General features: G+C 57.0%; 1 protein-coding gene across 4 annotated transcripts in view; it reads right to left on the minus strand.

The window, feature by feature from the left end:
• Positions 1-24,349, minus strand: part of GRIP2 (glutamate receptor interacting protein 2) — an 84,379-nt gene that overhangs the window by 3,015 nt on the left and 57,015 nt on the right. For 2 of the 4 annotated variants that reach the window (XM_064496204.1, XM_031470985.2), the window contains exons 4-23: positions 23,473-23,618; positions 22,729-22,815; positions 22,160-22,235; positions 21,114-21,259; positions 20,153-20,300; positions 19,876-20,045; positions 17,792-17,917; positions 17,315-17,464; positions 14,780-14,966; positions 14,191-14,336; positions 13,413-13,493; positions 11,802-11,868; positions 11,559-11,704; positions 10,573-10,717; positions 8,421-8,560; positions 7,690-7,869; positions 6,506-6,677; positions 4,750-4,855; positions 1,251-1,394; positions 385-531 (exon numbers count right to left, since the gene is read on the minus strand). In XM_064496204.1, coding sequence (XP_064352274.1) covers positions 385-531; positions 1,251-1,394; positions 4,750-4,855; positions 6,506-6,677; positions 7,690-7,869; positions 8,421-8,560; positions 10,573-10,717; positions 11,559-11,704; positions 11,802-11,868; positions 13,413-13,493; positions 14,191-14,336; positions 14,780-14,966; positions 17,315-17,464; positions 17,792-17,917; positions 19,876-20,045; positions 20,153-20,300; positions 21,114-21,259; positions 22,160-22,235; positions 22,729-22,815; positions 23,473-23,618 — 2,710 coding nt within the window. The other 2 variants (XM_064496205.1, XM_064496206.1) reach the window with 2 other exon arrangements.

Raw genomic sequence — 24,349 nt, forward strand, 5'->3', positions numbered from 1 at the left:
TGCCCCAGCTTCCCCGCTGCCCTTGATTCTGGCCAACGGGCTGTGAAGGGGATGGGCAGGAGAAAGCCCTCGGTGATTTTCCAGTCCCCTTTCCCCGGCCGTGGAGGCTGAGGCAATTACAAGAGGGTGGAGCCCCCGCCCGCCAGCCCCTGTGGAGCAAGGCCCGCGCCGGCCTGGGGTGTAAGCGGCACATAAACGTGCCCGTGGATTCAGCCCCTGAGGCTTGGGGCTGTTATTGCAGCGTAACTTAGCCTAACCTGGCAACACCACTGTGCTGTCACTCCCTGCTCGCAGACGAGGAGACCGGCTCAGAGAGGGCAGGCGACCCGCCAAAAGCCGCTCCGCCAGCGCAGGAGTGGGGCTTTCTCCCCAGCCCAGCGTTACCTGGAGGACCCTGTCGAAGGGCCGGAGGCCCCCGCGCTGGGCGGGCCCGTCGGGGCGCACCGTGTGGACGTAGACGCCCTTCTCCAGGAGGCCGTCTGAGACGCTGAAACCGAAGTCACTCCGTACGGGGTCCTTGTGCAGCGTCACCTGGGAGCCGAAGGGGGAAAAGGTCCCTGAAGCTCTGCCCTATGGGCCCAGCCCCCCGCAGTCGCCCGAGTCCCTTGGTCTGGCACCCGAGGCCGCCGGCCCCGGCCCGTGCCCGCCGACCTCCCCCACGAGCTGGGCGCCCTGCCCCGAGCCTCTGCCCTGGGGCGCCCCCCCGCCCCCCCGCAGACCCTCAGCCCGCAGCACTCAGTCTCACCGGAGGCCACGGGAAGCCAGTTCCTTTCTGTCCTTCTCCAGTCTTCCCCCTGCCACCCAGGAGGACGTCTCCAAGAGGCAGCCATGGGGTCTCCCCACCCTCTTAACTTCCCACCTCCCCATCCACCAAGCTGCTGGCTTCAGGCTCAGCGCCTTCCGAGGGCTACTGGGCGAGACATCTTTTCTCCCCGATGTATTTTGTTTTCTTAGGTAGTAACCTATGGCAAAGATTCTGGCTTCTCGTTTAAGGTAGTGAGATATATACATATATATATGTGCACATACACATGTATTATAAGCCTTTATATTACACACACACACACAATAACTAAAGTGGGGAAAAGTCTACTTGAAGTAGACTCAACCTAGCACAAAGTCTACTTGAAGTAGACTCAACCTAGCACAAAATCTGTGTCTTACGACGGCGGAGAACAAAGCCTGGAGGGGCGGGCGGCCCGCCCGGAGCCACGGTGAGCCCTCGCGGCAGCGCCCACCCCGGCACCCACCTTGTGCGTCTCCAAGGGCGGCGGCAGCAGCAGCTCCTGCGTGTCTCCGGGGGCAGCTCGTACCTGCCGGCTCCTCCTCCAGGGCCGGTGGCCAGGCCTGCCCTCGGGGGCCACGCTCTGCACGGTGCCCGTCATGATGGATGCCTAGGGGGACACGGCCCTCCACTCAGATGTTTCTCACTGTCTGGGGGCCGCCATCTACGGAGACCGACTACATGCCAGCCTTCCCAGTCACAGTGGTGTCCCTGCCCTCCTGGGGCTGTCAGCCCACTAATGGGTTCGGGGAGCGGGGGTGAGAGGCCACTGATCAATCACACTATGAATCAGAATAGTAATCACTGTTCTAAGCACGTCACACCCAGAACTCATTTTATGCTCTACAGTATTTTGAGACAGGCAAACACCATTCCCCTCCCCCAATTTTACAGATGAGGAAACTGAGGCTTCAAGAGATTAAGATGTGAACTGAGCGTCTGACTCCAGCGTTGAGGGTCTTAAGTACTCTGCTAATGTGCTAATTGCAAAAATAAAGAAGATGAAATGACACGTGGCAGTAAGTGTCACAGGCCAGGTACACAGAAGGTGAGAGGCTAGGATGGAGGATCTAGTCAGTGTGAGGGGCCAGGGAAGCTTTCTGAGCTGACACCTGAAAGATGAGCAGGAAGGGGGTCGGGAGGAGAGTCCCCAGCAGGCAGAAGGAATAGCGTGAGCAATACCCTGGTGACGGGCAGGTGTGGACAGGTGCCCCGCACCTGGAGAGGGTGCACGGGACAGGGCTGGGGGGCGGGGGCAGAGGGTGGGCCCTACAGCACCCTGGGGACCACAGTAGGAAACAACTTTATCCCAAGAGCCCAGGGAGACTCTGAAGGGTTTTAGCAGAGGTGGGGGTGACAGGACCAGGTTTGTGGATTTAGAAGCATCTTCCAGCTGCTGGATGGAGAACGGACTGCAGAGGCGGGAAGGGAAGCCGGGAGGGAGACCCATTCAGGACCATGTAGCTGTTCAAGCAAAAGGTGACTGTGGTCTGGACAGGGATGGAGACAGTTGGGAAGGAGAGAGGGGTGGAGTTAGGACATGTCTCAGAGGTGAACCATCAGGCGTGATGAGGGAAGGGTGGGCAGAGTGATCAGTTCTGTGCTCTGTGCTGAGAGCAGCAAGTTTGTGGTCCTGAGGGAAAGGCATTCACATTCAGACTGGGAAACCCACAGATGGGGATGGAGGGTTGGTGGGATGGGAGGATATACATCTTACCTGTAATATTATACAAAATCTGGTGTTATACAGAATCTGCCTTCCACAAATCGTGTAGTAGAAACACCAAGCTGGCAAATTAATGTGAAAAACTGGTCTGGAACCGATCAAGTTCAAAAGCCCCAGCAAAGACGTGTGAGGAATTACCTCAGAAATGCTTCAACAATGCTGGGTACCTGTGGGATGCCTACAAGTCTAACCACTGCTGAAATAAAAAGTCTACCTGCCTATAGACATAACAGGTGAATTCACACCCAGGGAACGAGACAAATACAGAACTCAAAAGAAACTTTTAAAAACAAGTCTGTTTAAAATGTGCAGAAAAATAAGAAAATGAAGAGAAAATATTAAGAAAACAGACAATAAAGATTTGAAAAATAAAAAGAAATTACAGAAATACAAGATGTAGAAATGAAATACAGCATCTAGGAAATGGGTTGAGCAGTAGAATAAATACGGCCACGGAGAGAATTAGTGAACTGGAAGACAGATGAAGGAAAGCAAATAGAACACAGCGCAGAGAAAATGTGAAAGGAAAGTTGAGAGACACGGTTGACAGAAGGGGGCATGGATGTCCTAACAGCAGTACCAGAAGGAGGTGGTAAAGGAGAGGCAACATTTAAGGTATAATGACTAGGAGTTTCCCATCACAGAAGGAAAAAAAGAGTGCTCAGACTGGAAAAAAAGAAAAAAACCCAGACTGAGTCTTTAGTAAGACAAATAAAAACAAACTCACAATGAGACACATCACAGTAAAAGAGCCAGCTGTCACAGATAAATTCTCAAAGCCACGCGGAAGAAAAGGAGCAACAATGAGCAGCAATTGTTGCCAGAAGACAATCGAGTAACATCTTCAAGGCCTGAGCAGGCCTGAGCTTCATACTCAACAATCATTCAAAAGCTGGGGTGAAGTAAAGGCATTTTTCAGAACACGAAGCCTAAAAGAATTTACCACCTAAAGACTCTGACTGAAAGAACGCCGTAAGGGATGAACTCGGAAGGAAGAGAGCGAAATGCAAGAAGCAACGGTGAGCAAAACAACGGGTCCAACATGCTGATAGAGCTAAGTAAGTGTTGACTAAAATTCCACATTAACTAAGACGTCTTAACAACCCCAAAGAATTAATATCAAATTGGACACATTTTCACAACCCAATATAAAGCGGTTTTTAAAATATGGATTAAAAAATAAATAAAACCAAAAAATACACAGTTCAAAACCAGAAAGCCCACTTCTGAATAATTAAAGGATTTAAGTAAAAATCACAATTGAAATTTTAAAAGTAGCTGGAATTGAATAGACTGTAAAGGTAGGTACCCCGAACTAACACATGTGGGACGTGGCCCAGCCTGCGCTTGCCGGTATTCGTGCATTTAAATGCACTGTGCTAGAAAACGAGAAAGCTGGAGAATCAGGGAGCTGAGGAGCCGGGAGAAGCATCAGGACTTCAACACAAAGCAAGCAGAAAGAAGGCAATATCAAAGCTGAACACGAAAACGAGTAAGATGGAAACATGAGATAATTAACAAAACCCAAACCTGGTTCTCTGAGGAGTCTAGTAACTGGCAAGACTGAGAGACAGGAAAAAAATAAAAATAAAAAGAGCCCAGTCAACAATTTTAGGATGAAAATGGGGCAAAAGCACGAAGAAGCAGAAGTGTAAACTGCTGCTCTCAGAGTCTGAAGGACCTTCAGAAGTGACCCAGCGACAGCCTCCCCGGGTGCCCCAGGCGGCCTGCTCCGTCACCGGCAGTGCTGACCTCACACAAAGGCCGCGTTCACCTCTCGGCTCCTCTGGTCCCTCGTCCCCAGGGTTGACATCCACACTTCCACTGGGCGTGCTCACAACCACATCCACGTATTGCACTCGCATGCACAGACACCACAACCGCCCCGTGCACCCGAGTGTGCACTCCCACATGTTCTGACAGCACACACAGCTTTTGTGCATACATAGAGCAAGCTCACATGCACACACGTATGCTCCCCGTGCACACACAACGATGCCAAACATGCTCACACGTGCACAGACCCCGGCGTGTCACACCACAGCGCACTCAGGCACACTCGCACACGTGTCCATGCAGGCTGTGCGCGTGTGAAGGCTCCTTTACGTGGAGGTGCCAGGTGAACGCACGCGTGCGTGTTACACGTGAGCAGCATCCCATCAAGGCGCTCGCCCCCCGGGGCACACCCAGCAGCGTGCCCGGCACGCGTGCCCTGCGGGCCTGAGGGCGGGGGCCGTACCTCCAGCTCCCTCAGCAGCTCTGACTGACCACAAGACTCCAGGTCTTCGAGGGCCTCCCCGAACGTGCGCCAGAAGCCCTCCTCGCGGGCGGGGCCGGGGGCTGGGCTGTAACGTAGGAACCAGAGAGCATCAACTCCTGGCAGGCGGGTGGACGGGCAGGCGGGCTGGGGCCTGAGGAGTCTTCGGGGCCCCGGGGCCCTGCGTTGGGCTCAAGGGGCCACAGGGTGGGCGGGCAGGCAGGCAGGCAGGCATCCTCGGTGGCAGTGCTGGGGCCCCGGGGTAGTGGTTGGTGATACGGAATGGGGGGAAGACGCAGTTAGGGGCAACCAGGACTGTTGGTGGCCAGTTAGAACAGGGGCAGATGAGACGGGGTGGAGAGCGGTGACAAAGGACGCCTGGGAAGAGAGAGACAGAGACACAGACGGACAGACAGACAGAGAGGAGATCTATGGTGTACCCCCAGAGGCCAGCCCCCTGGCCCCACCCAGACACATGGCATCGCAGGACAGTGACAGGGACAGAGCTGGAGCCAGCAAGGACACAGATGGATGGAGAGGATGGAGTGCTGGGGCTGGGGAAGGGGCCGAGCCCCCCTACACCTCCCACTGCAGGATGCCTGGCCCCTTATCAGCACTAAAATCAGGTCTCCTTAGAACAGTAACAAGCCTCATTTCCACACTTGACAGAGTCTGCCAGGCCCTGGCCGTTACGAAGTGTGCTGTGGTGTGCAGAACAGTTTCTCTCTTACAAAGGCACACAGGCAGCCTCTCCTTGGGAGCCGCAGGGACAATGATGCCAAAGAGTTGCCTCCTTCCCTTCCCATTTCAGAGGCAAGAAGACTGAGGCTGACGGACATTCGCTCCATTCAAGTCAATTCTACAGACGTTCTGAGCCAGGCCCTCTGCTGGGCCCAGGACCGTGACAGTGAATAAGGCGTGCGCCCTGTTCTTAAGGAGCTGAGGGTCGCTCACAGAGTAAGTGTGAGCACCAACTGGCTGCTGGGCTGAGCGAGGGGGGCCGCGGAGAAGACACGACAGCCAGGTGATCAACCAGGCAGACCCAAGGTGGCCAGTGCCACCAGGAGGCTCACGGGAGCAGCCGTGGGTACCAGCGGAGGGAGGGAGGGTGCTTTCTGCCTGAGTAAGTCAGGGAAGCCTCCCAGAGGCAGGGCAGCTTCAGCTGGGCCTAAAGGATGCATGGGCGTTGGCCAGGAGAGGGGAGGGAACAGCCTTCTAGGCAGAAGGAACTGCCTGACCAACAGCACAGATGGGAGCGGGCGGCGCGGGCCGCACGAGGAACAGCACTTCTCCCTGGGGCCTGCTCTCCGCCCAGGTCGGCCGAGTCCTTCGAAGCCGACACTACAAAACCCACCACATCCACAGCCCAGGGCTGGCGCTCGTGACCATGAACTGAGGCCGCCGCACTCTGGGCTGCGTCCGCAGGGCCGGGGTTCCAGTTCTCAGTCTGCTGCTGCTCTTCTGAGGACAGCACATCACCAGGCGGGGGAAGGGACACCGGGCCGCTGCCCACCTGCACACCTTTGCCCCCGCTGAGCCCGCCCCCAGCACAGCCTCCCCGTCTCGGCGCCCCCAGATGCGGGCTCAAGGCTTCCTCTCCTCTCCTAGGAGGTGCCCCCCCGGGGGCCAGACAAGACCCACCCACGGCCCCCACTGCTTTGGCGCAGGGACCCGCTACCCCCGCCATCCCAGCAGGGAGAGCTAGCCGTCTCCCCTTCGGGGCGCTCCCACCACAGACCTCGCTGGCGGCTCCCAGTCCTCCTCCTCCTCCTCGGGGAAGCTCTCATCGGTGGGGGCTGGGGTACAGCTTGTCCTCCGGGGCTCAGCGGGTGGGGGACTGCTTCTCAGCCGGCTGGGCCGCCACTCCTGGGGGGTCGCTCCCCGGGTGGCTGCCTGAGGAGTGTAGCAACCTGTCGGGTGGAGAGAAGGCCGCCCATGTCCTCTCTGTGCCCTTAGCGTGCCATCTTCCTGCCCCATCTCCAGCCATGCTGGGCGGCCCCGGAGAGGTCTTTGCCCTCTCTGGGCCTGCCTGACTACCCAGAGTCCCCTAAGGGCCCCTGCCAGCTGGGTCCCCACCCCAGAACCCCTGGATCTCCTGATCATCAGCAGAAAGAGTTCATGCCGGGTGCTGGGACCCTATGACAGCTCCACAGGGTTTGGCTGGGCCAACCCCTGCCTGAGAGGGAGGTCCACCATTCTGACCACCCCCACCCCCACCAAGGTGGGCTCTGCAGGTCCTGCCCCGGGTGGGTGAGCTGAGAGATGCTGACCAGTGCCGGAGACTAGGGAGCCAAGACTCAGAGCGGACAGGTACCTGGTGAGGGAGGACCAGAGCTGAGGGCCAGCTGAGGCCCCCAGAGGCCTCACTTCACTATGAGCTGGGTCTTGGGGAGCCCTTGTGGTTCTGGGTTACAGAGGCCAGAAGGCCAACCACTAGATTCAGATGCCCTGAGGCCTCCCATGGGTCTCAACGTGCATGGGCAGGAGAGCTTGTGTCTTGGGGGTGCCCTAGGGGTGTCCAGCCAAGCGGGTCTAGTAAAATGGGGTGGACAGGGGCTTTCTGCCTTCTCGTCTTCAGTGGGACGCAGAGCACTGAGCACTGGCCGTGTGCCGGGCTCTGGGCGGGGAATGGAGGAGGCAGCAGAAGGAAGACCAGCTTGGGCCCGAGCCTGGTGGGGGGCAGCTGAACGGGTGATGCCCTGGGTGCCAGTCAAAGCCCAGAAGGCCTGCGGTCTGCACTCTGAGGAGCGAGGGGCCCCCAGAATGGCTCCCAGGGCCCATTCGGGTCTGCTTTCAGGAAGCATGTCCCTACAGGATGGAGCAGGCAGGAGAGGAGCAAAGGGGGGGGGGAGGCAGCGGGAACAGCCCCTACAGAGGCCCAGAGAGGACACAGTGTTCATCCAAGGCCCAAGGTGTTATTACCTGGGCCCCCAAAGCCACCCTCCGTGGCTGAGCTGCCCCAGGACTCCACGGCGCTGTCCACACTGGGCACGGCGGGCACGGCCCGGGGTGCCAGCAGGCCTCCTTTCAGCGCCTCTGGCGGGTCCTCATCCGCATCACTGGCTTCACTGAGGCTGCCCGATTTGTGGGCTGGGAGAGGGCCTGGGAGGAAAGGGGGCTGTCACGGCCACTGGCTTCTGACCTCGGAGACTCAGACACTCCACAAGCCTCAGTCCCCACTTGGGTCTGGCTTGGGGACTTACAGGCCCTGAGCCCCCCACTGGGCAATCTGACGTGCAAGGTGGGAGGCAGGCTAACAGGCAAACCCATTTCACAGACAGGAAAACCGAGGCTCAGGGAGGCTGCACAACGTGTCCAAGGTCACGTGGTGAGCAACATTAGAGCCCAGATTAGAAGGAAGCCTCTAAAGCGCAGGCTCAGTCCACTTCCTACCAAAGCATGGGGGACAAATTCAGGGGAAACTGAGGAATGTATGGTTATGCTGGCAGGCAGGTGGTGAGGAAGAGCCCAGGGTGCCCCACACCAGCTGTGTGACCTCGGGCCCCTCACCCGGAGCCCGGGCTCCTCCCTGTCCCAGGCACCCTCCCACTTCCACACAGCAAGGGAGACTTCTGGGAGGCTGGGCACACAAAGCCTGGCACAGAGGCTCAGGGGCATCCCCCTCCCCGAGCGGGCTGGGTGGCGGGGCTCACGGTCTAACTGCTTCTTGATCTTCAGGGTGACAGTCTCGCCAGCCACCTGCAGGAGGTGGATGGCCTCACTCAGTGGCCGGCCCTTGAGGCTAACACTGTTGATGGCCAGGATACGGTCCCCAACGTGGATAGCGCCAGTCCTGGGGAGGGGGCACAGGGTAGAGAGGGTGAGAGTTAGATACTCAGGGCCTTGAAGTGGGGGTCTGCCCTCAGAGAACTCAGGAACCCCAAAGCACAAACCTAGGTGACCCTAGTTAAACCCACCTGGGGGAGAAAAGAAGTGAGTGTGATTGTGGGTTGCATTAATAGAGATACAAGTGTAGCATGTGGGAGGGGATTTTCCTGCTCAACTCTGAAGTGAGGTTCTAGAACCAGTGTCCAGCATGAGTTTTGAGGATGGTCTGAATCCCGCATACTAGCTGCCAAATACTAGCTATGTGGTCTTAAGTCAGTTTCATAACTTCCCTGAGTCTCAGTTCTTTCATCTGAGGGATGGGTATAGCTCAGTGGTAGAGCACATGCTTAGCATGCACAAGGTCCTGGGTTCCATCCCCTGCACCTCCATTAAAAAGAAAAAAAAATTTTAAAGTTCTTTAATCTGTAAAGTAAAAGTGATAATACTTATTTTATCAAATTACAATGGAAGGGTAGATGGGTGGAATGAATTCATGCTTCCCTCCAGCTGAAATCCGTAGGTAGCCTTTCCCTCTCCCTGGGCCTCAGTTTCACCAGTTTCCCCACCTGAGAATGAGCAAAATCCCCAGGGGTCCAGGTGACTTCACAAAGGGGTTTGGGGGCTGACAGGCCAGGCAGCAGCTTTGCAGTCGCCCCATGGTTCTCTGCTTGGATGCTGTTAGAATTACCTAAGGAGCTTTTTAAAATTGCAGACACCTGGCCCCTCCCCCTGGCCAATTAAATAGTACCTCTGGGAGCCGGGCCAGGGAAGGGGATTCTGAGAAGCAGCCCCCGGCCCGAGGGCGAGGGCGGGGAGACGTTGCAGCAGGCGCTGGCCTGGGAGGGGGAGGAGGAGGCAGAGGACTGGGGTGGGGACTTCACCCCAGGTGGGAGCTCACGGAGGGTCGTGCCCCCTTGACACCCAGAACTGCCCGGCAAGCTCCCCGAGGGCCTTCAGTAAAATACTGAAGACATAATATGAAAAGAATGTAAAATATTTTGCTAATAATTTTTATATTGATTACATGTTGAAATAAATATACACTTAAGATTTTTTAATGTCTTTTTTACTTTTCTAATGTGGCTACTAAAAAGTTTATAAATAAATATGTGGCCCCCATTAGTGTAGCTGGACAGGGCAGACTGAGATCAGCCAGGCGAAGGCAGGGGGTTGTCTGTTGTGGGCTGGCACACAGGAGGACCCAGAAAATGCGGGAGTCGATGAAGACCTTTGAGGTCAGAATAGTTCACACTGGCCTCTGCAGTCTGCCGGGCATCCAGCAGGGGGCGCTCCAGGAGTGCAGACACCAGCTGGTCGATGTCCTGCAGAGCCTCAGCCCCAGAATCCCTCCCCTCCTCCAGCCCCACCCCACCCTGGTGTGGTCCCCCCAGTGCTGTGTCCTCCTCCGGGGGCCCATCCTGCCTGCCAGGCCAGGCTCCCCTTTACAGGCAGCTCATTTCTGGGCCCAGAGCTCACTGCAAAGCTGCCCGGAGAAAGCTCCCCTCACCCACACGAGGTGGCCTCCCTGCGACCCCCGTGGGGCCAGTTCCACTTCTGCGCCCCGATCCACCTGCTTCCCCTCTAATCTGGACAGCCTGGGACACCCCTCTCCTCACAGCTCTCCCAGCTGCCATTTTTGGGGACACTTTCTAGGGGAGAGGACAGCAGGGGGCCCCCAATGCCTCAGGAGATGCTCCAGGCTGTGCTGGGACCCAGGACCGGGGCGATGCCTGGACTATGAGGCACCAGCAGGTGCTCCAGAAAGGCCCACAGTGATGACTTTCCGGAAACAGCGGGATCACCAGGCAGGAGAGCAGAGGGATGAGCACACACTCGTCCGGCACCGACCTGAGCCGGCAGGTCGGCCAGGGGCTGGCCCGCCTCTGAGGAACTGAGGCTCGGAGAGGGCAGGGACAGGCCGGGACCAGCTGGGCTGATCCCAAAGCACAGCTCCCGCCCCCGAGGGTCCCCGCTCACCTCTCAGCCAGACCACGCTTGGTGAGGCCCGAGATGACAATGGGGTCAAACGGCTCCTCTGTGCCCGAGATGGTGATGCCCAGGGGGCCCCCGTAGCGCTTCAGCTCCACCGTGTAGCTGATGGCACCTGTGGTCTCCTGCTCGTCTGCAAGGGGGGACGCTTCAGGGCCGGGGGTGGGGGGATGGCACGGCGCCGGGCCAGGAATGGGCACTGCCAGCCCTTGCCAGGCTCTGGGGCACTTACTCATCACACTCACCCGTTCCCTCAGCCACTAATCCACCTGCCCCTCAGCCATCAGTTCATCCGTTCCCTCAGTCATTAGTCTACCCGTTCCCTCATGCCAGACTGTATACGACACCATCTGAGGCCATCTTCCGCCTCCAGAAATACTTTCTTCCCCCCAAACACCATTTTAAAAAAGAAAGAAAAGAAACGTGGGACCAACATTTTTAAAATAACGATTTCAGAGACCTCACAAAATAACAACGATAAAGATGATAATAATAATATCAATGATAAAAAGAGAGCAGATTTCCAGTTTTCCTTTAAAAAAACATAAGTCTGCACACAAGTGGCCCTCCTTCCTAGGGCAGGAGTTGGCAGCTGCCCCTCAAATACAAGGTTCTCTCCAGTTGCCGCAGCCCTCACCCCTCCCTTCCGCCTACCCAACCCATATTTTTAAAATGTCTTCTGTCCAGTTCACTCACTTCCGTCCCCTCTGCTTATTCACAGCCACCCTTGCAGTGGGGCTCCCCCCCGCACTCACCCCCCGCCATCTGCCTGCAGCTGCTTTGTGTGGGACCTGGACCATCCAGGTAGAATCTCAAACTCCTGCCGACCTCACAAGGGCCCTTGGAGAAGCCCAACCCCGCAGCAGCGAGAAGCCTGCCGTGCGCTCACCCTGGGTGGCACCCACCACCGTCCCTCCTTGGGGAGCCTGCTGGGTGGAGGGTGGCCTCAGGAGGCAGCGGGCCAGGGCTCTTACCAGAGTTGTCCTCATCCTTCCGAATCTTCAGCTTCACCAGGTCCTCGCACTGCCGCAGGATTTGCACGGCGTCCTCCATGGGACAGTTGTCCAGGCGGATATTGTCAATGGCCAGCAACTTGTCACCTGGCTCAAGGGTGCCGGTCCTGCAGGAGACAGGTGGGGACGGGAAGGAGCCCAGTGCATGCTGGCACCAGAGCCACCCCCACCAGCCATGCCCCACCCTGCCCAGGACACCCCTACCTGTGCGCCACACTGCCTTTCTTGATGTCGGAGATGATCAGGGGCTCGCCTCGCTTCCTGCTAGCCGCTGGGGGGAAAGAGGCCATGAGTCCCACCTGTGGTCTCTCAGCCTCAGGGGCCCCGGGGTTGGGCACGGACTCGAAGCCACACGCCCCATTCCCACTGCTCCCTGGCTGGATGGCCACGAGCCAGTCAGCTCCCCTCTCGGTGCCTGTGTCCCCTCTGCCATGGGGGTGGTGCTGCAGAGTTCAGGGACGTCAGAGACGAGATGAAGTGGGCGCGCACCTGCCAAGGATCCCGGCGCGCACAGGGCGCTCGGTCCCCATCAGCCCCCTTCCCCCCCTGCTCAGCCCAGCCCCCAGCAAACGGAGCTCCCGGAGGGGCTGGCGGGCGTCTGTGCCCCCAGCACCCGGCACAGGGCCAGGCCCCAGAACTAGGTGACCCTTCAACAATGGAGTTCTTCCCTCCCCAGCAGCAGGGAACACTGGCTGTGGCGGCTCACAGCAGGATCCCGCTGGGGAACTGCCTTGGGCCAGGGAGCAGCCCCTTCCGAGGTCACGCTAACCCCAAGGACTGGTCCTCGCAGGGGCGCCCAGGCCTGGCTGCCAGCCTCAGCTCAGGACAGCTCCCGAGGCCTCCCCAGCTAAGACTCGCCGCGAGGCTGGCGGAGCACCTTCTCCCCTCACAGGTGTCGATCCTAAGAGCCCTCCTGGAGAAACCCCCTGCACCCGGCTCCTGCCGGGAGCAGCTACTCCTGGGGGCGTGACCTAAGACAACGGGCGGCTGAGTGTTTGTGAAGAGTCCCTGTGGGCCAATGGGCTTTCCTGTGAGTGACCAGGTATAAGGCGGCCCCTCTGGCCCACGTGGCATCTCTGCAAATGACACAAAGGCGTCTCCCAATTAGTCTGCTGGGAAAATGTAGGGAAATTTTCAGTCTGCCTTGAATCGGCACCTTGTTTCCTGGACATCCTGGGCCACCGCCCCTGTGGCCCGGCCCAGGGGTTCCTGGACTGGAGGAGGCTTCTGCCCTCCGTCTGCTTAAACTCCCGCCTCTACTGGCTGCGGTGTCAGGGGCAGGAAGGAGCTGCTTCAGTGGCCCCTCTGGACAGGGTCCCCTCCCAGGCGTGGCTGGGGAGATGGCAGGAGAGGAGGTCAGGGGACTCGGGCTTTTCCTGAGGGAGACGGGGGCCGGGGGTCCCGACCGTTCCCCTGCTTCTGCATTCTGCCTGCATTCTGTGGCCCCTCATTTTCATTCTTTTGACAAACATGAATTAAGCTCCTACTGTGTTCCAGGCCTTTTCAGGGCCCTGGGAACACAGAGGTAAACAAGAAACCAAACCTCGCCCGTGTATCTGGTGCCTTACAAACCACTCAGCCACCCCTAGACCCCAGAGGCCCAGAAGACCAGGAGACTCCCATTGTGCAGAATGGGAAATGGAGGCTTCAAGAAGCCCAGGTCTTGCCTGAGGACACACAGCTGGGCACAGCAGCAGAGGGAAGCCAAGTCAGCCCTCCCTCTCTCCCCTCCAGAGCCCCCCCTTCCCCGGGCCAGGGGGTGCGCGGTCTCCCCGGCAGTGGGGGCGGGCGGAGGCGTGCGGGGCGGGGACTCACAGCTGATGGTGATGCCCAGCTCCACGCCACGCCTCTTGGGCAGCTTCACGTGGAAGGTGCCACTGCTCGGGATGACAGACTCTGTGCAGATGGACACGAGCCTGCGTGAGACCCAGAGCAGGAGCCCCCACCCCATGCCCATTCTGGTCCAGTGGGGAGGGATCCCAAAAAGTCGCCATCCCAACCCCATCCTGCTTTGACCACCCACCGATGTGGAAACAGGCACGGTGAGCCGACTTGTCCGAGACAAGTGCCCTCCCGGTCAGAGCAGAGTTGGGACTGGAACCCAGACCTCACGCTGCTGCCGGGGCCCCACGGCCAAGCCAAACCCATTCGGATCCAGCGACACAGACCTACGGAGCACCTCCCACGTGCCCAGCCTCAGCTGTGGCTTTCATGTGATTTATCTCATCTAACCCAAACAACACGCCCCGTGGTAGAAGGATTCTATGCACTGTTTTCACAGTGAGGGGAGCTGAGGGTAGGGGAGGAAGAGTCCCGTCCAAAGTACACATAGTGTCCAAATCACAGAACCAGAATTCTAACAGAGTCATTGTTTGGGTCTTTGCACAAGCTCTGCCACCCACCCCCTAGCTCCTGTTCCATTGCAAAAATCTCTCATCAACACTCACACTGGTGTGTGCAATTCCTTCCTCCCCGGCCAGTGCCGTCTTCCCCACCATTAGTGCTTGGGGACACCCCGCAAATGCGACGGGAGGGGGAGAGGGGGAGGAGCATTTGCCGGAGGCACGAGGAGAGAGCTTGGGGCATCACTCACCGGCCACGTCGAACTCCACCTCCAGCACCACCTTGTGCGCCAGCGCCGCGTCCCGCAGCAGCTGGTTGGCCTCCTCCATCGTCCCGTCCTCGGTGGCGATGCCGTTGATGGACAGGACACGGTCCCCCACCTGCAGCAGCCCACACCTGAACCCGGGGCGGCCCGGCAGAGAGAAGAGGCCCCGTTGGGAGATGGGAACATGGCGCAGGAGCCGGGCCAGGCCCAAACCTTGGCCCCACCTCCCGGGCTGGGTTGTAACGCTCAGCGCCACCCTGGGCCAGGTGTAAATGCTCAGGCAAATTACCACAGGCCTCTCGCTGGACCTCAGTTTCTCTGTCCAGTGGGAATGATGCCATGCCTCATGAGATGTATATAGAGGACTCTGACTTCAGACAGACAGGGGTTCCAGTTCTGGGTCACTCGTGAGCTGTGTTACCCTGAGCAAGTGAGTCAGCTTCTCTGAGCCTCAGATTCCTCACCCGCCAAATGGGGCCAGTGATGGGGAGTGGTGCGATGGTTAATGAGAAACAACTGTGCAGCCAGGCTTGGTGTGTGACTGGGGGCCAGTGGGGAGGAGCAGCAGGCTCACCTCTCAGCCGGGCTGTCGGGCTCGATGAAGCGCACGAGGGGTGGGGAGGACAGGGTCTCGGTGGCGAAGATGCCGCCCTGCAGCTGGAGGCCGAAGCCGCTGAGGGGGTCTCCACAGAGCACGACCTCTGTGGTCTCCGTGTGCACGATCTGGCCGCCGGGCCCCACCGTGCTGGAGGACAGCGACACTGCGGGGCAGGCAGGCACAGCGCTCAGGGGCACGGTCCCAGTGAGGCCTTCCTGCCAGAGCCCACCCACCCTCGTCAGAGGGACAGGTGAGCGGGAGGCCTGACCGCCCTGGGGCTGGGCCAAGTCACGGCCCATTCGGAGCCTTGGTCTCCTCATCTGAACAGTGGGATCATCAGTCCTACGTGCTGGAGCTGTGGCAAGGAGTAAGGAAGACAGCTCCTGGGACTCTCATGTTGCAAAACGGGGGCTCTGAGGGTCAGTGATATGATGGCATTAATGTGGCATTCTGTTACAGTTTCTTTTATTATTATACCATACAGATATCACATTATATTACATTACTGTTAGGTATGGTAGTATATGTTATGCTATTTTTGGTAATGGCTTTATTGAGATACAATTCAGCGACCACAGTATTCACCCCCCTAGAGTTCGAAAACCAATTCACTGGTTTTTAATATATTGAATATTTAGTATAGTCAAGTTGTACAACCATCACCTCAAATCAATTTTAGAATATTTTCAGAAACCCTTTTTCCTTTAGTTAATCACCCAAATCCTCCCATATCTTCCAGCCCATGGCAACCACAAATGTACTTTCTGTGTCTAGAGATTTGCCTGTTTTGGACATTTCATATCAATGGAATAAAATAATATGTGGTCTTTTGTGTCTGGCTTCTTTCACTTAGCATGATGTTTTCCGGGTTCATTCACGCTGTAGCACAGATCTAACCTTCCTTCCTTTTCAAGGCAAATATCCCATTGTATGATGATACTGCATTTTTTTAATCCACTCATCATTTGATGGACACATAGGCTGTTTCTATCTTTTGGATATTACAAGTAACACTGTATGAACATTTGTATATATGTTTTTGGGTGAAGATGACACGTTTTCATTTCTCTTGGGCATATACTTAAGGAGTGGAATTTCTGGATAGTGTGGTAACTGTTTAACTATTTGATATGTTATTTAATATATTTTGTTTTATATTCCACATATATAATACATTCGTATTATTAATATGGATATTGGGTATCATTTATTAAGCAAAATTTATTGTATTTCATTCTACTATTAATGGTACTATTGTGTCTTTATATATTATTTATTTATACTATATTTTATATTACATATTATTTATACTATATTTTATATTACATATTACAAAATGTGTAACATTTTATTATTGGGTATATTGAGTTATATTCATTATTTACATTCCTAATGATAAGAATGGTACCTGGAACATTGGAGGTGTTCAAAAATTTTTGTTTAACTAATTAATTAACTGAAATCATTAAGGAAGGAGACAAGTAAGGGGTTCAGGGTCTCCAGCTTATGGAGATAAGCTTCTGCCTGTGAAAAACACTTCTGAATCTTTTCACTGACACATCCCCAGCTTCAGTGGGTGACAAAGGTGGTTGGTAAAGGTGTATCTTATCTATCATCTGACCCTGAATTGTTTCCCTTTTCACCTTGGCTGCCAGGAAGCTCATAACCATCTTTAGCTCCCTTCATGTGCCAGATGATTTATATTTCTCTTTCCTTTCCCAGTTCAATCTCAAATGGCCCAGCCTGACCTTCCATTATTCCTGGGGGCCTCTGCAACTCACATGGAAGGAAGCTAGGAGCAACCTCTACATCAACAAAGACTTTTCCCAGAAAAGACTTCAGAATTCTGGGTATTCTCATGATTTTTGCTACTTCCACATGCCTCCTGCATGATCATTCCACGACTATTTGTCTTTATGTTTATTCATTAAAAAAAACACTTAAATATCTCATTTCAAAAGAAACTATATAGAGTAATCTTAAAGAGAAATGTTTACAAGCAAAAGTCAAGTAGAAATATATATCTAGTAAAACTGAAAATTACTACACTCTGGATGGCTAGTCTCAGGCCTGTGTGTCTCTGTCTTAAGAGAAAATTAACAAATGTCAGAGAAGTGATAAAGACAAAGTAACACCACACTCAGACTTTCCCCTTGAATGGACCAGAGGCTGAATGAGACAAAAATGAAATGGAGTTACTGTGAGAACTTGATGCAAATCTGAAAAGGCATCCTTTCCTCAAGACACTTTGCCACCACCTGCTGGAAATTTTTCAAAATAAAATATAAGACAAAGTGTACAAAGTAACTGTCACCCTTCAGGTGTGCCCTTGTGCAGTGCACAACCTGCCCAACCATCCATGGCAGCCTGGTGTACTACACATGCTACTTAATGCTTCTCCCCGACACATAGCCCCTGCAGGGCCCTGCCCAAAATGCTCCACACCCTTTGGCAATTCTCTCTCTCAGGTATACAGGCAGCCCAGAGGGGAGGGAAGAGACCATGGCTTACATGAGCTCTTGTGTTCCCGTCTTCGCTGCCTCCTCCGCCCCATTGTGGTCCGGGGGCTCATAGGCTGGGATCCACGAGGAAGGGTGCTGGGGTTGGTGCAGGGAAAGGCGTGGTTCATGGTCGGCGAGGAAAAGGGAGATGAGGACAAGGCTAGGGAGATGAGAGCACAGCCCCGTGAGCCCCAGCAGGGCCCTCCACGCTGCCACAGGGAGACACAGGGGTGCCTTTGCCCCTCCACCACGCTCGCTGTGTGACTTCAGGCAAGTCTCTCCCCCTCTGGGCCTCAAAGCCTACAGGGTTTCCAAAGACCTGGTGAAACCCAGCCGCCAGGCCAGGGCCCATCTCATCCCTAAGGTGTGTGCAAGGTGCTGCTGCAGGGCCCCCTGACTTCTCTGGGGCTTGGTTCCCTTCCCTACAGGACAGGCTCACGCCCCTCCCTAGGAAATGGGGAGAGTGACAGCAGGGAGGGCACTTTACATCGGCTCTGGTCCTGGCCAGCAGGGGTGGCCCAGGTGGGCGTCCTGCAGTGGCCAGGCCGGGGGCTGTGGCAAGAGGGCACGCAGGGGTCCCAGCGATGCGGCCGCTCGCTCCTCTGCACCTTCACTGCAGCAGAGGAAGAGGAGAGAGAAGAGAGAAGCCGGGCGTTAGGGGCGGAGCGGGTCTGCATCGCCACACCCCTGGAGGCTGAGCTCCTGTCACCACCGCGAGGAGAGGCAGGGAAAGTGGGAACAGGACATCCTGAGTTTCCCGAGCCAGGCTAGGCATCCGAGATTCCCTCACGGGCCCCGGACGCCACTGTGCGCCGGGCACTGTGCTCGGGGCTCAGCCCCACAGCATCCCGAGAGGCAGGGACACGGAGGGAAAGCGGGCTTAGGCCGAAGCCGACGGCTGGGAGGGGTCATGGAGCAGGATCCAAACCAGGCTGACTGGCTCTGAGCCCAAGACCTGGCCAGGCAGCTTGGAGGAGTGCAGTTTGCAGACGGTGTCCCGCCGCAGCTCCCTTGGGATCTGTCGCTACACTGTAGCCCTGGAAGCCTTGGCCGGCAGTGACGGAGCTGGGACTGGACCCTCTACCAGATCCTGCCTCCCGACCTCCCCCACCTGCTCCTCCAAACTGGCTGCCTTGTGACACCCACTCCTGACTGCCCTGGGTCCTGTTCTGCTTCCTCCTTCCTCTGGGACTTTGGGGGGTCCAGCCTCGTGTGATGTGTTCTTGGCTAGATGAGTGAGGCCCTGGTAATCTCAGCCCACGGATTCTGCTTCCCTGCGCGGAGCCCCCACCCCCACCCGGGGGCTGGGCTGACTCTGGGGGTCCAGTCCCGGCTCCATCACTGGCCAGCTGGAGAGCGGGACCTGTCACTTAGCCCCTCTGTGCATCATCTGTAATATAGGACAAAGACAGTGTCTACTTCCTAGCGTAACAGGGAGGAGCAGAATGAGCTAATACGTGTGACGTGCTCAGAGCAGGGCCTGGCACTTAGCAGAGGCTCATTCAGTGAGAGCCAGAGGACCGTCAGCAGCTGTGTGCCCTTGGAAGGCACTGCACTGCTCGGAGCCTCAGCGCCTCTGTAACATGGGATAATCAACCTTGTAGACTTGTCCCGGGGGTGACCAGGTGACCCATGGGAGCCCCAGCACCACAGCAGGTGCGCAGTAATGGGGGGAGGACAGATGATGCAGCTTCAAGCCCCAGAGCCCCTGCTGTGGCTTGTCGGGGCCTCTCCAGATCCTGGCAGAGACTGCAGAGATGGGCCCTCCCCCAGGCCGGTCCCCCCACATCTGATCTGGGCAATTATTTTTCTCTTGGGAGTATCAGGCGTGCAAAGGGCGGCGGTGGGGAGGGCAGACTCCATCCTTGCCCCCCGCACTGTGCCCTAGGGCTGGAATTCACAGCCTGACCAGCCTGACCAAGCCCTGTGCACTCAGGTCCTCACTCCTATTTACAGGTGAGGCAACTAAGGCTCAGGGAGGCTGAAGCATCTGGCCAGCTGCTGGGGACAAAGCTGGGCATGAAATCAAAGCCCAGGGTTTGGTTGCTGGAGGCACTTCCTTGCCCTGAGCAGGACGCTACCTCCCCATGACCACCCTCCACCCCAGCTCTGCCGTCTGGAACCCCAGACCATCTGCTCCCTCAGGTTTTAGAACTGCTGGCTGCTCCAGGCTGGGAGTCCCTGGGAGCCTCCCTGACTGCCTGGTTGCCTCCTCTGGATCTGCCAAGGGCCCTGAGCAGAGCCCAGGATCCAAACTCTGAGTAGCACAGAGCAGAGAAGGACTGTCCCCTCCCTTGTTCTAGCCTTTATATTTCTATTAATACAACCAGTGATGGGACTAGCTTTGGGGGCATCCAGACCAGCAAACTGTCAATACAAACACCCACGTTGTTTCTCTGCCCCATCTCTCCACCTTTACTGGGGTACTTACTTGGGGCTTCCCTGTAGGAATGGACACTGTTTATCAGTAAGTTTTAGCCTGCTCAGAGCTTTAGTCCTGGGCCTCTGGGACTTATGCACCTCTCTCCATAAGCTAGAGTTTGGGCCCTGAGGTTTGTTAAGGGGACCTACCTGCTTCTGAGGGCTTCAGGGGCCGCTGGCTTTGGGGCGCAGGCAAGATCTCCAGACGCACTTTCTCCGACACACTGGCCAGGAGCTTGGTGGCCTCAAGCAGCGAGCAGTGTTCCGTGCTGGTGCCATCGATGGACAGGATGTGGTCTCCGGCGTGCAGGGCCCCACTCCTGGCCGGGATGGGGAGCAGAGGGGGAGGCTGATCTGGCCAGATGGAGCTCTGGGTGGCCTCACCCCTGCACCCCGACATCGTGGCGGCCCCCAGCATGAGCCTCACCTGTCCACCACGCTGGCTGGCTTGATGCGGTCGATGGTGATGACCGGCTTGTTCCGGTGGGAGCTGGTGGTGAGTGAGATCCCCAGGGCCGACCCTGGCGTCTTGGTTATTTCCACTATCAAGGGCCCCGACGCGTTGGCCACCGTGTCTGGTACAGGGAAGGAAAGAGTCTGAAATGCAAATATTGGGCACCTTCCTCCATTTCAATTCAACGCTCTCTGCAGGGAGGGATCACTGCACACACTTTGCAGACAAGAAAACGGAGGTGTGTGGGGGTAAAGGCCTCGTCCAAGTTCACACAGCCCCTCGGCAGCAAGGGGCCGGGCGGCGGGATTTCAGGCCTGAGGGGCCGTGGGCCCCGGCTGGCGGGACGACGCTGACTTGCTCACGTTTGCTGAGTGTGTGCTGGCGCTGAGCCGTAGCTTCCACTACGAGCCTCCCCGTCTCCAAATGACACCCCATTCACCCACCCAGTGGCTGGAAAACAAAACCTGGCTCCGTCTGCTCTCGCCAGCCCGCACCCCCGCCCCCAAGCCCAAACATCAGCAAATCAGGCCCACTGGACCCCCATCACGTTTCCTGACTCCTTCTACGCCCTCCCCAGCCGCCATCACCTTTCTGTCGCCCGGACGGCGGCAGGTGGGAGGGCACCCCAGCCTTCCCCGTCTCGCTCCCTGATTTTTTTCACACACTGATCATCACCTGAGACTCTCTTTGACTTATTTTCTTCATTGCCCACCTTTCCCCACCAGGGTGTCAGGTCCACGAGAGTGGAGACCTCCTCTGTGCTGTTCTTGGGTGGACCCCAGCGCCTCAAACAATGCCTGGCAGAGTATTTATTACCCAGAGAGGCTCAGAGAGGCTGTGACGGGCCCAAGTCACACAGCCTTTGCAGTGATGAGGATCTGTACCCGCACTACCCCCTCCCTCCATCCCTGGGCCTCTCGTGCCCCCAGCTCACCTGGGATGGCCACGTCATACTCCACCTGGAAGAGTGCCTCGTGGCTGCACTGCCGCAGGGTGGCCAGGGCAGCGGCGTGGCTGGCCCCACGCAGCGAGGTCCCATCAACACTGAGCAGCCTGTCACCCACCTTCAAAGAGCCCTCCCTGCAGGGAAGGGCCCGGTCAGCCTGCCCAGCCCAGCGCAAGCTCTGGGCTAGCCCTGCTGGCCAGGGCGGGCAGTCTGGAGGCTTCGTGCAGCTGGCATAGAGGTCCCATCCCAGGGCCCCACCCTGGTTCTCAGCAGCGGTTCTGGCCTGGTGACAAAGGCGCCTGGGAAGGAATTCCGCTGGGCCCTGGGGGAGGGGCCTGAGTGGGGCTCACCTCGGTTTGGGTCACATCCCGGTTCTGGAATGCCTGCCCCAACAGGTGGCCAAAGCTATTCTGGGAGGTTCTATGAATAGCTCGTTGCAGGCCTGGCCCAGGGACGGGTTTAGATTCCCGACAAGGCCGTTCCAGGCTTCTCTTAAAATGGCCAGGAATCTCCCGCTGGGGAGGCCAGGGGTCAGGAGTTGGGAACTGGGCGTGTTCCTCCCATACATTCTCTCCTCCTGGTGCTTCTGAGCAGGGCCCAGGCAGGGCCAGGCTGGCAGCACAGCCAGGACTGGGCAGGCCACATCACAGAGGGCCGTGGTGATGCCGGTCACCAGGTCCCTAAATCTCTCACAGCAGCTCTTAGGGGCTGCACTATTGGACCCATTCCACAGGCAGGAAAATTGATGCCAGGGAAGGGGCAATATGACACCAAAGCTCGCTCCCCACCCCCCACCTTGTCCCCTGAGACAGCAGAATCTTGCAGAAGATAGAGCTTGGGATCTCTGTCATCTGGGATTCAGTGCTGGCTCCACCAATAATTCCCTGAGCGACTCTGGGTAGGGGTGTCCCCTCTCTGGCCCTCAATTTGCTCATCTGGAGACTGCGTATGACGTCCACCCAGCCTTCTGCACCGGGGAGCTGGGGGAGGGCAGTGCAGGAAGAGGCTGGTGGGTCCCTCCGGCTCAGGCTCACCTGTCGGCAGGGCCGCCGGGCCGCACGTAGGTCAGGACGAGCGGGCGGGACTTGTGCCCGTCTTCGTGGGCACCTCCTGGACAGGATTCGACAAGAGGCAGTAACCATCTACCCACTCCACCCCGGTGCCCAGAGGCCCTGACCCAGACCCTAAGCAGGCTCCCTTAATTAACCCAGTCCTTGCTTTGCACAGTCCCCGCCATGAGACCCCAGCTGTGAATCCCACCCAGAGCTGGGACAAAACGCAGGGAACAGGACCAAGTCCTCCCTCTGTTAACCCCCTTGCTTCTCTTCCTGGGATCTCATCCTGTTTCCCTTTTGCTCTGCCTGATAGGAAGCCCCAAACATCATTTTCCAGTACAACTTTTTCCTCTCATTCCCCTTAATCACACACATTTTGCTGCTTGGCAGATTTTGCCGTCTAGTACTTGATTTAATGATCCTGGGTTTGTTAAAGTCAGAAGGAAGACATGTAAGATATATCCATCTTCACTAGAGCAAAGCAGAACACACCTAGAAATGGCATAGCCTTCCCATCCGTTGACCCCAAAGGGGACTCTCACACTGACCTCTGAGGACAAAGCCAAAGCTGTTGCCCTCCTTGTACAGGGAGACATCCACTGTCTTTGAAACGATCCCTGGGTTGTTCTCAGGGGCTGGGGAGAAATACAGGACTTCTTGAGTCCCTCAGTCACACCGCCAAGCCGACAGGTGTCCCCAGAGCTCGTTCCAGGAGAGCTGAGTGACAGGAAGGGTAACCCCACCCCCATTTTACAGGTGGGACAAGTGAGGCTTAGAGGCGTTTTCTCCCTCAAACCCACTTAGTCCACCACTTAGAGAGGGGGAGGGCCTGCCCATGCTCCCACAGAGACACCGCAGAACTCAGGCTTGAGTCCATGGCTCGCAGGTTCAGGCCAGACCTGAATTCCAGATAGTTACTCCAATTTCAGGACTTTAGACCAATTTTGAAAATTCAGAGCTGGCCTAAACCCTGCGTCTCTGTACTCAGTGCAGCGTGGTAGGGCAGGGAACAATTCTTCAGCCACATAAACCTTCCCCACTAAAGGGAAAGCATCTGGAAACTAAATACGCGAGAGAACAATGGGTTATAAACAGGGCCCTGCCACCTCCTGGTGACAGCGTACTGCAGTTGTAGACAAAGCCCCAGGTGTGGCCTGGGTGTCTGTGGCAGGTCTCCAGGTCCCACCCACCCCAGCTGGCACGATCCCCACCACCCAGGTGCCGGCGAGGAGGCAGCTGTGTCCACCCACGACCGAGGCAGCGGAGAAAGTTCCCTGTCCAAGGGCACCCACCGGGCGGGGGCAGCTCATACTCCACCTCCAGCACCACGCGCTCGCCCACATTCTTGAGCAGAGTGATGATCTCATCGTGGCGGAGCCTGGTCAAGTGGATTCCGTTCACAGACCGAATGTAGTCGCCCACATTCAGCAGGTCACTCCTGGAACAAGGAGGCCGAAGCACGCAGATGGTAACAGGAGCCGGCATTCACATCCCCCCTCCCACTGAATCCTCAAGATCTGGACCCCATTTTACAGATGGGAAAGCTGAGGCTCAAAGGAGTCACATCGTCCAAGGTCGCATAGCGAGTGACTAGGAGAGTGCGGATTCTAACCCAGGCCTGGCCTTTCCCCCTGGACGATGGTCTGTCCACTTTCCCTCTGGTGGGGCTGTCACCCTCACAGTCATAGCTCTGACCAGCCCCAGACAGCCCGCAGAGTGGACAGATCATCATCCCTTTGCTGTTCCTTAATATTCTTTCTGAGTCCAGAGAGGCAGCGGTGGAGAGGCTAACCCCTAGGTTTCACAGAACTCACGGTCCAGAGGAGCCGCAGGGGTAAAATAATGGGAAAGGGCCAGGCCCTGGGGGCAGAAGTGGCACGAGGGCTGTGCTGGCAGAGAAGAGCGGCTGACTGGCCTGGGTCCTGAGGGCTTCCCGGAGGCAGTGTGGAGGTATGAATAGGAGTCTGCCAGGAGGATGCTGTAGGGAACGGGCCTTCTGGGCAGAGGGAACTGCATATGCAAAGGCCTGGAGGGCTGGGGGAGTGTGGGGCACTGTGTACTAGGGAAGAAACAACCACGGCCTGGAATCAGCCTCCACCGAGGCCTTCCCTCCACAGACACCCAGCCCTTAGGTGCTCCTGGCAACAGCTGCCTGATTGCTTTGCCGAA

Source organism: Camelus dromedarius, chromosome 17 (genome assembly GCF_036321535.1).
Source record: "Camelus dromedarius isolate mCamDro1 chromosome 17, mCamDro1.pat, whole genome shotgun sequence".
In the NCBI taxonomy this organism is placed as follows: Eukaryota; Metazoa; Chordata; class Mammalia; order Artiodactyla; family Camelidae; genus Camelus; species Camelus dromedarius.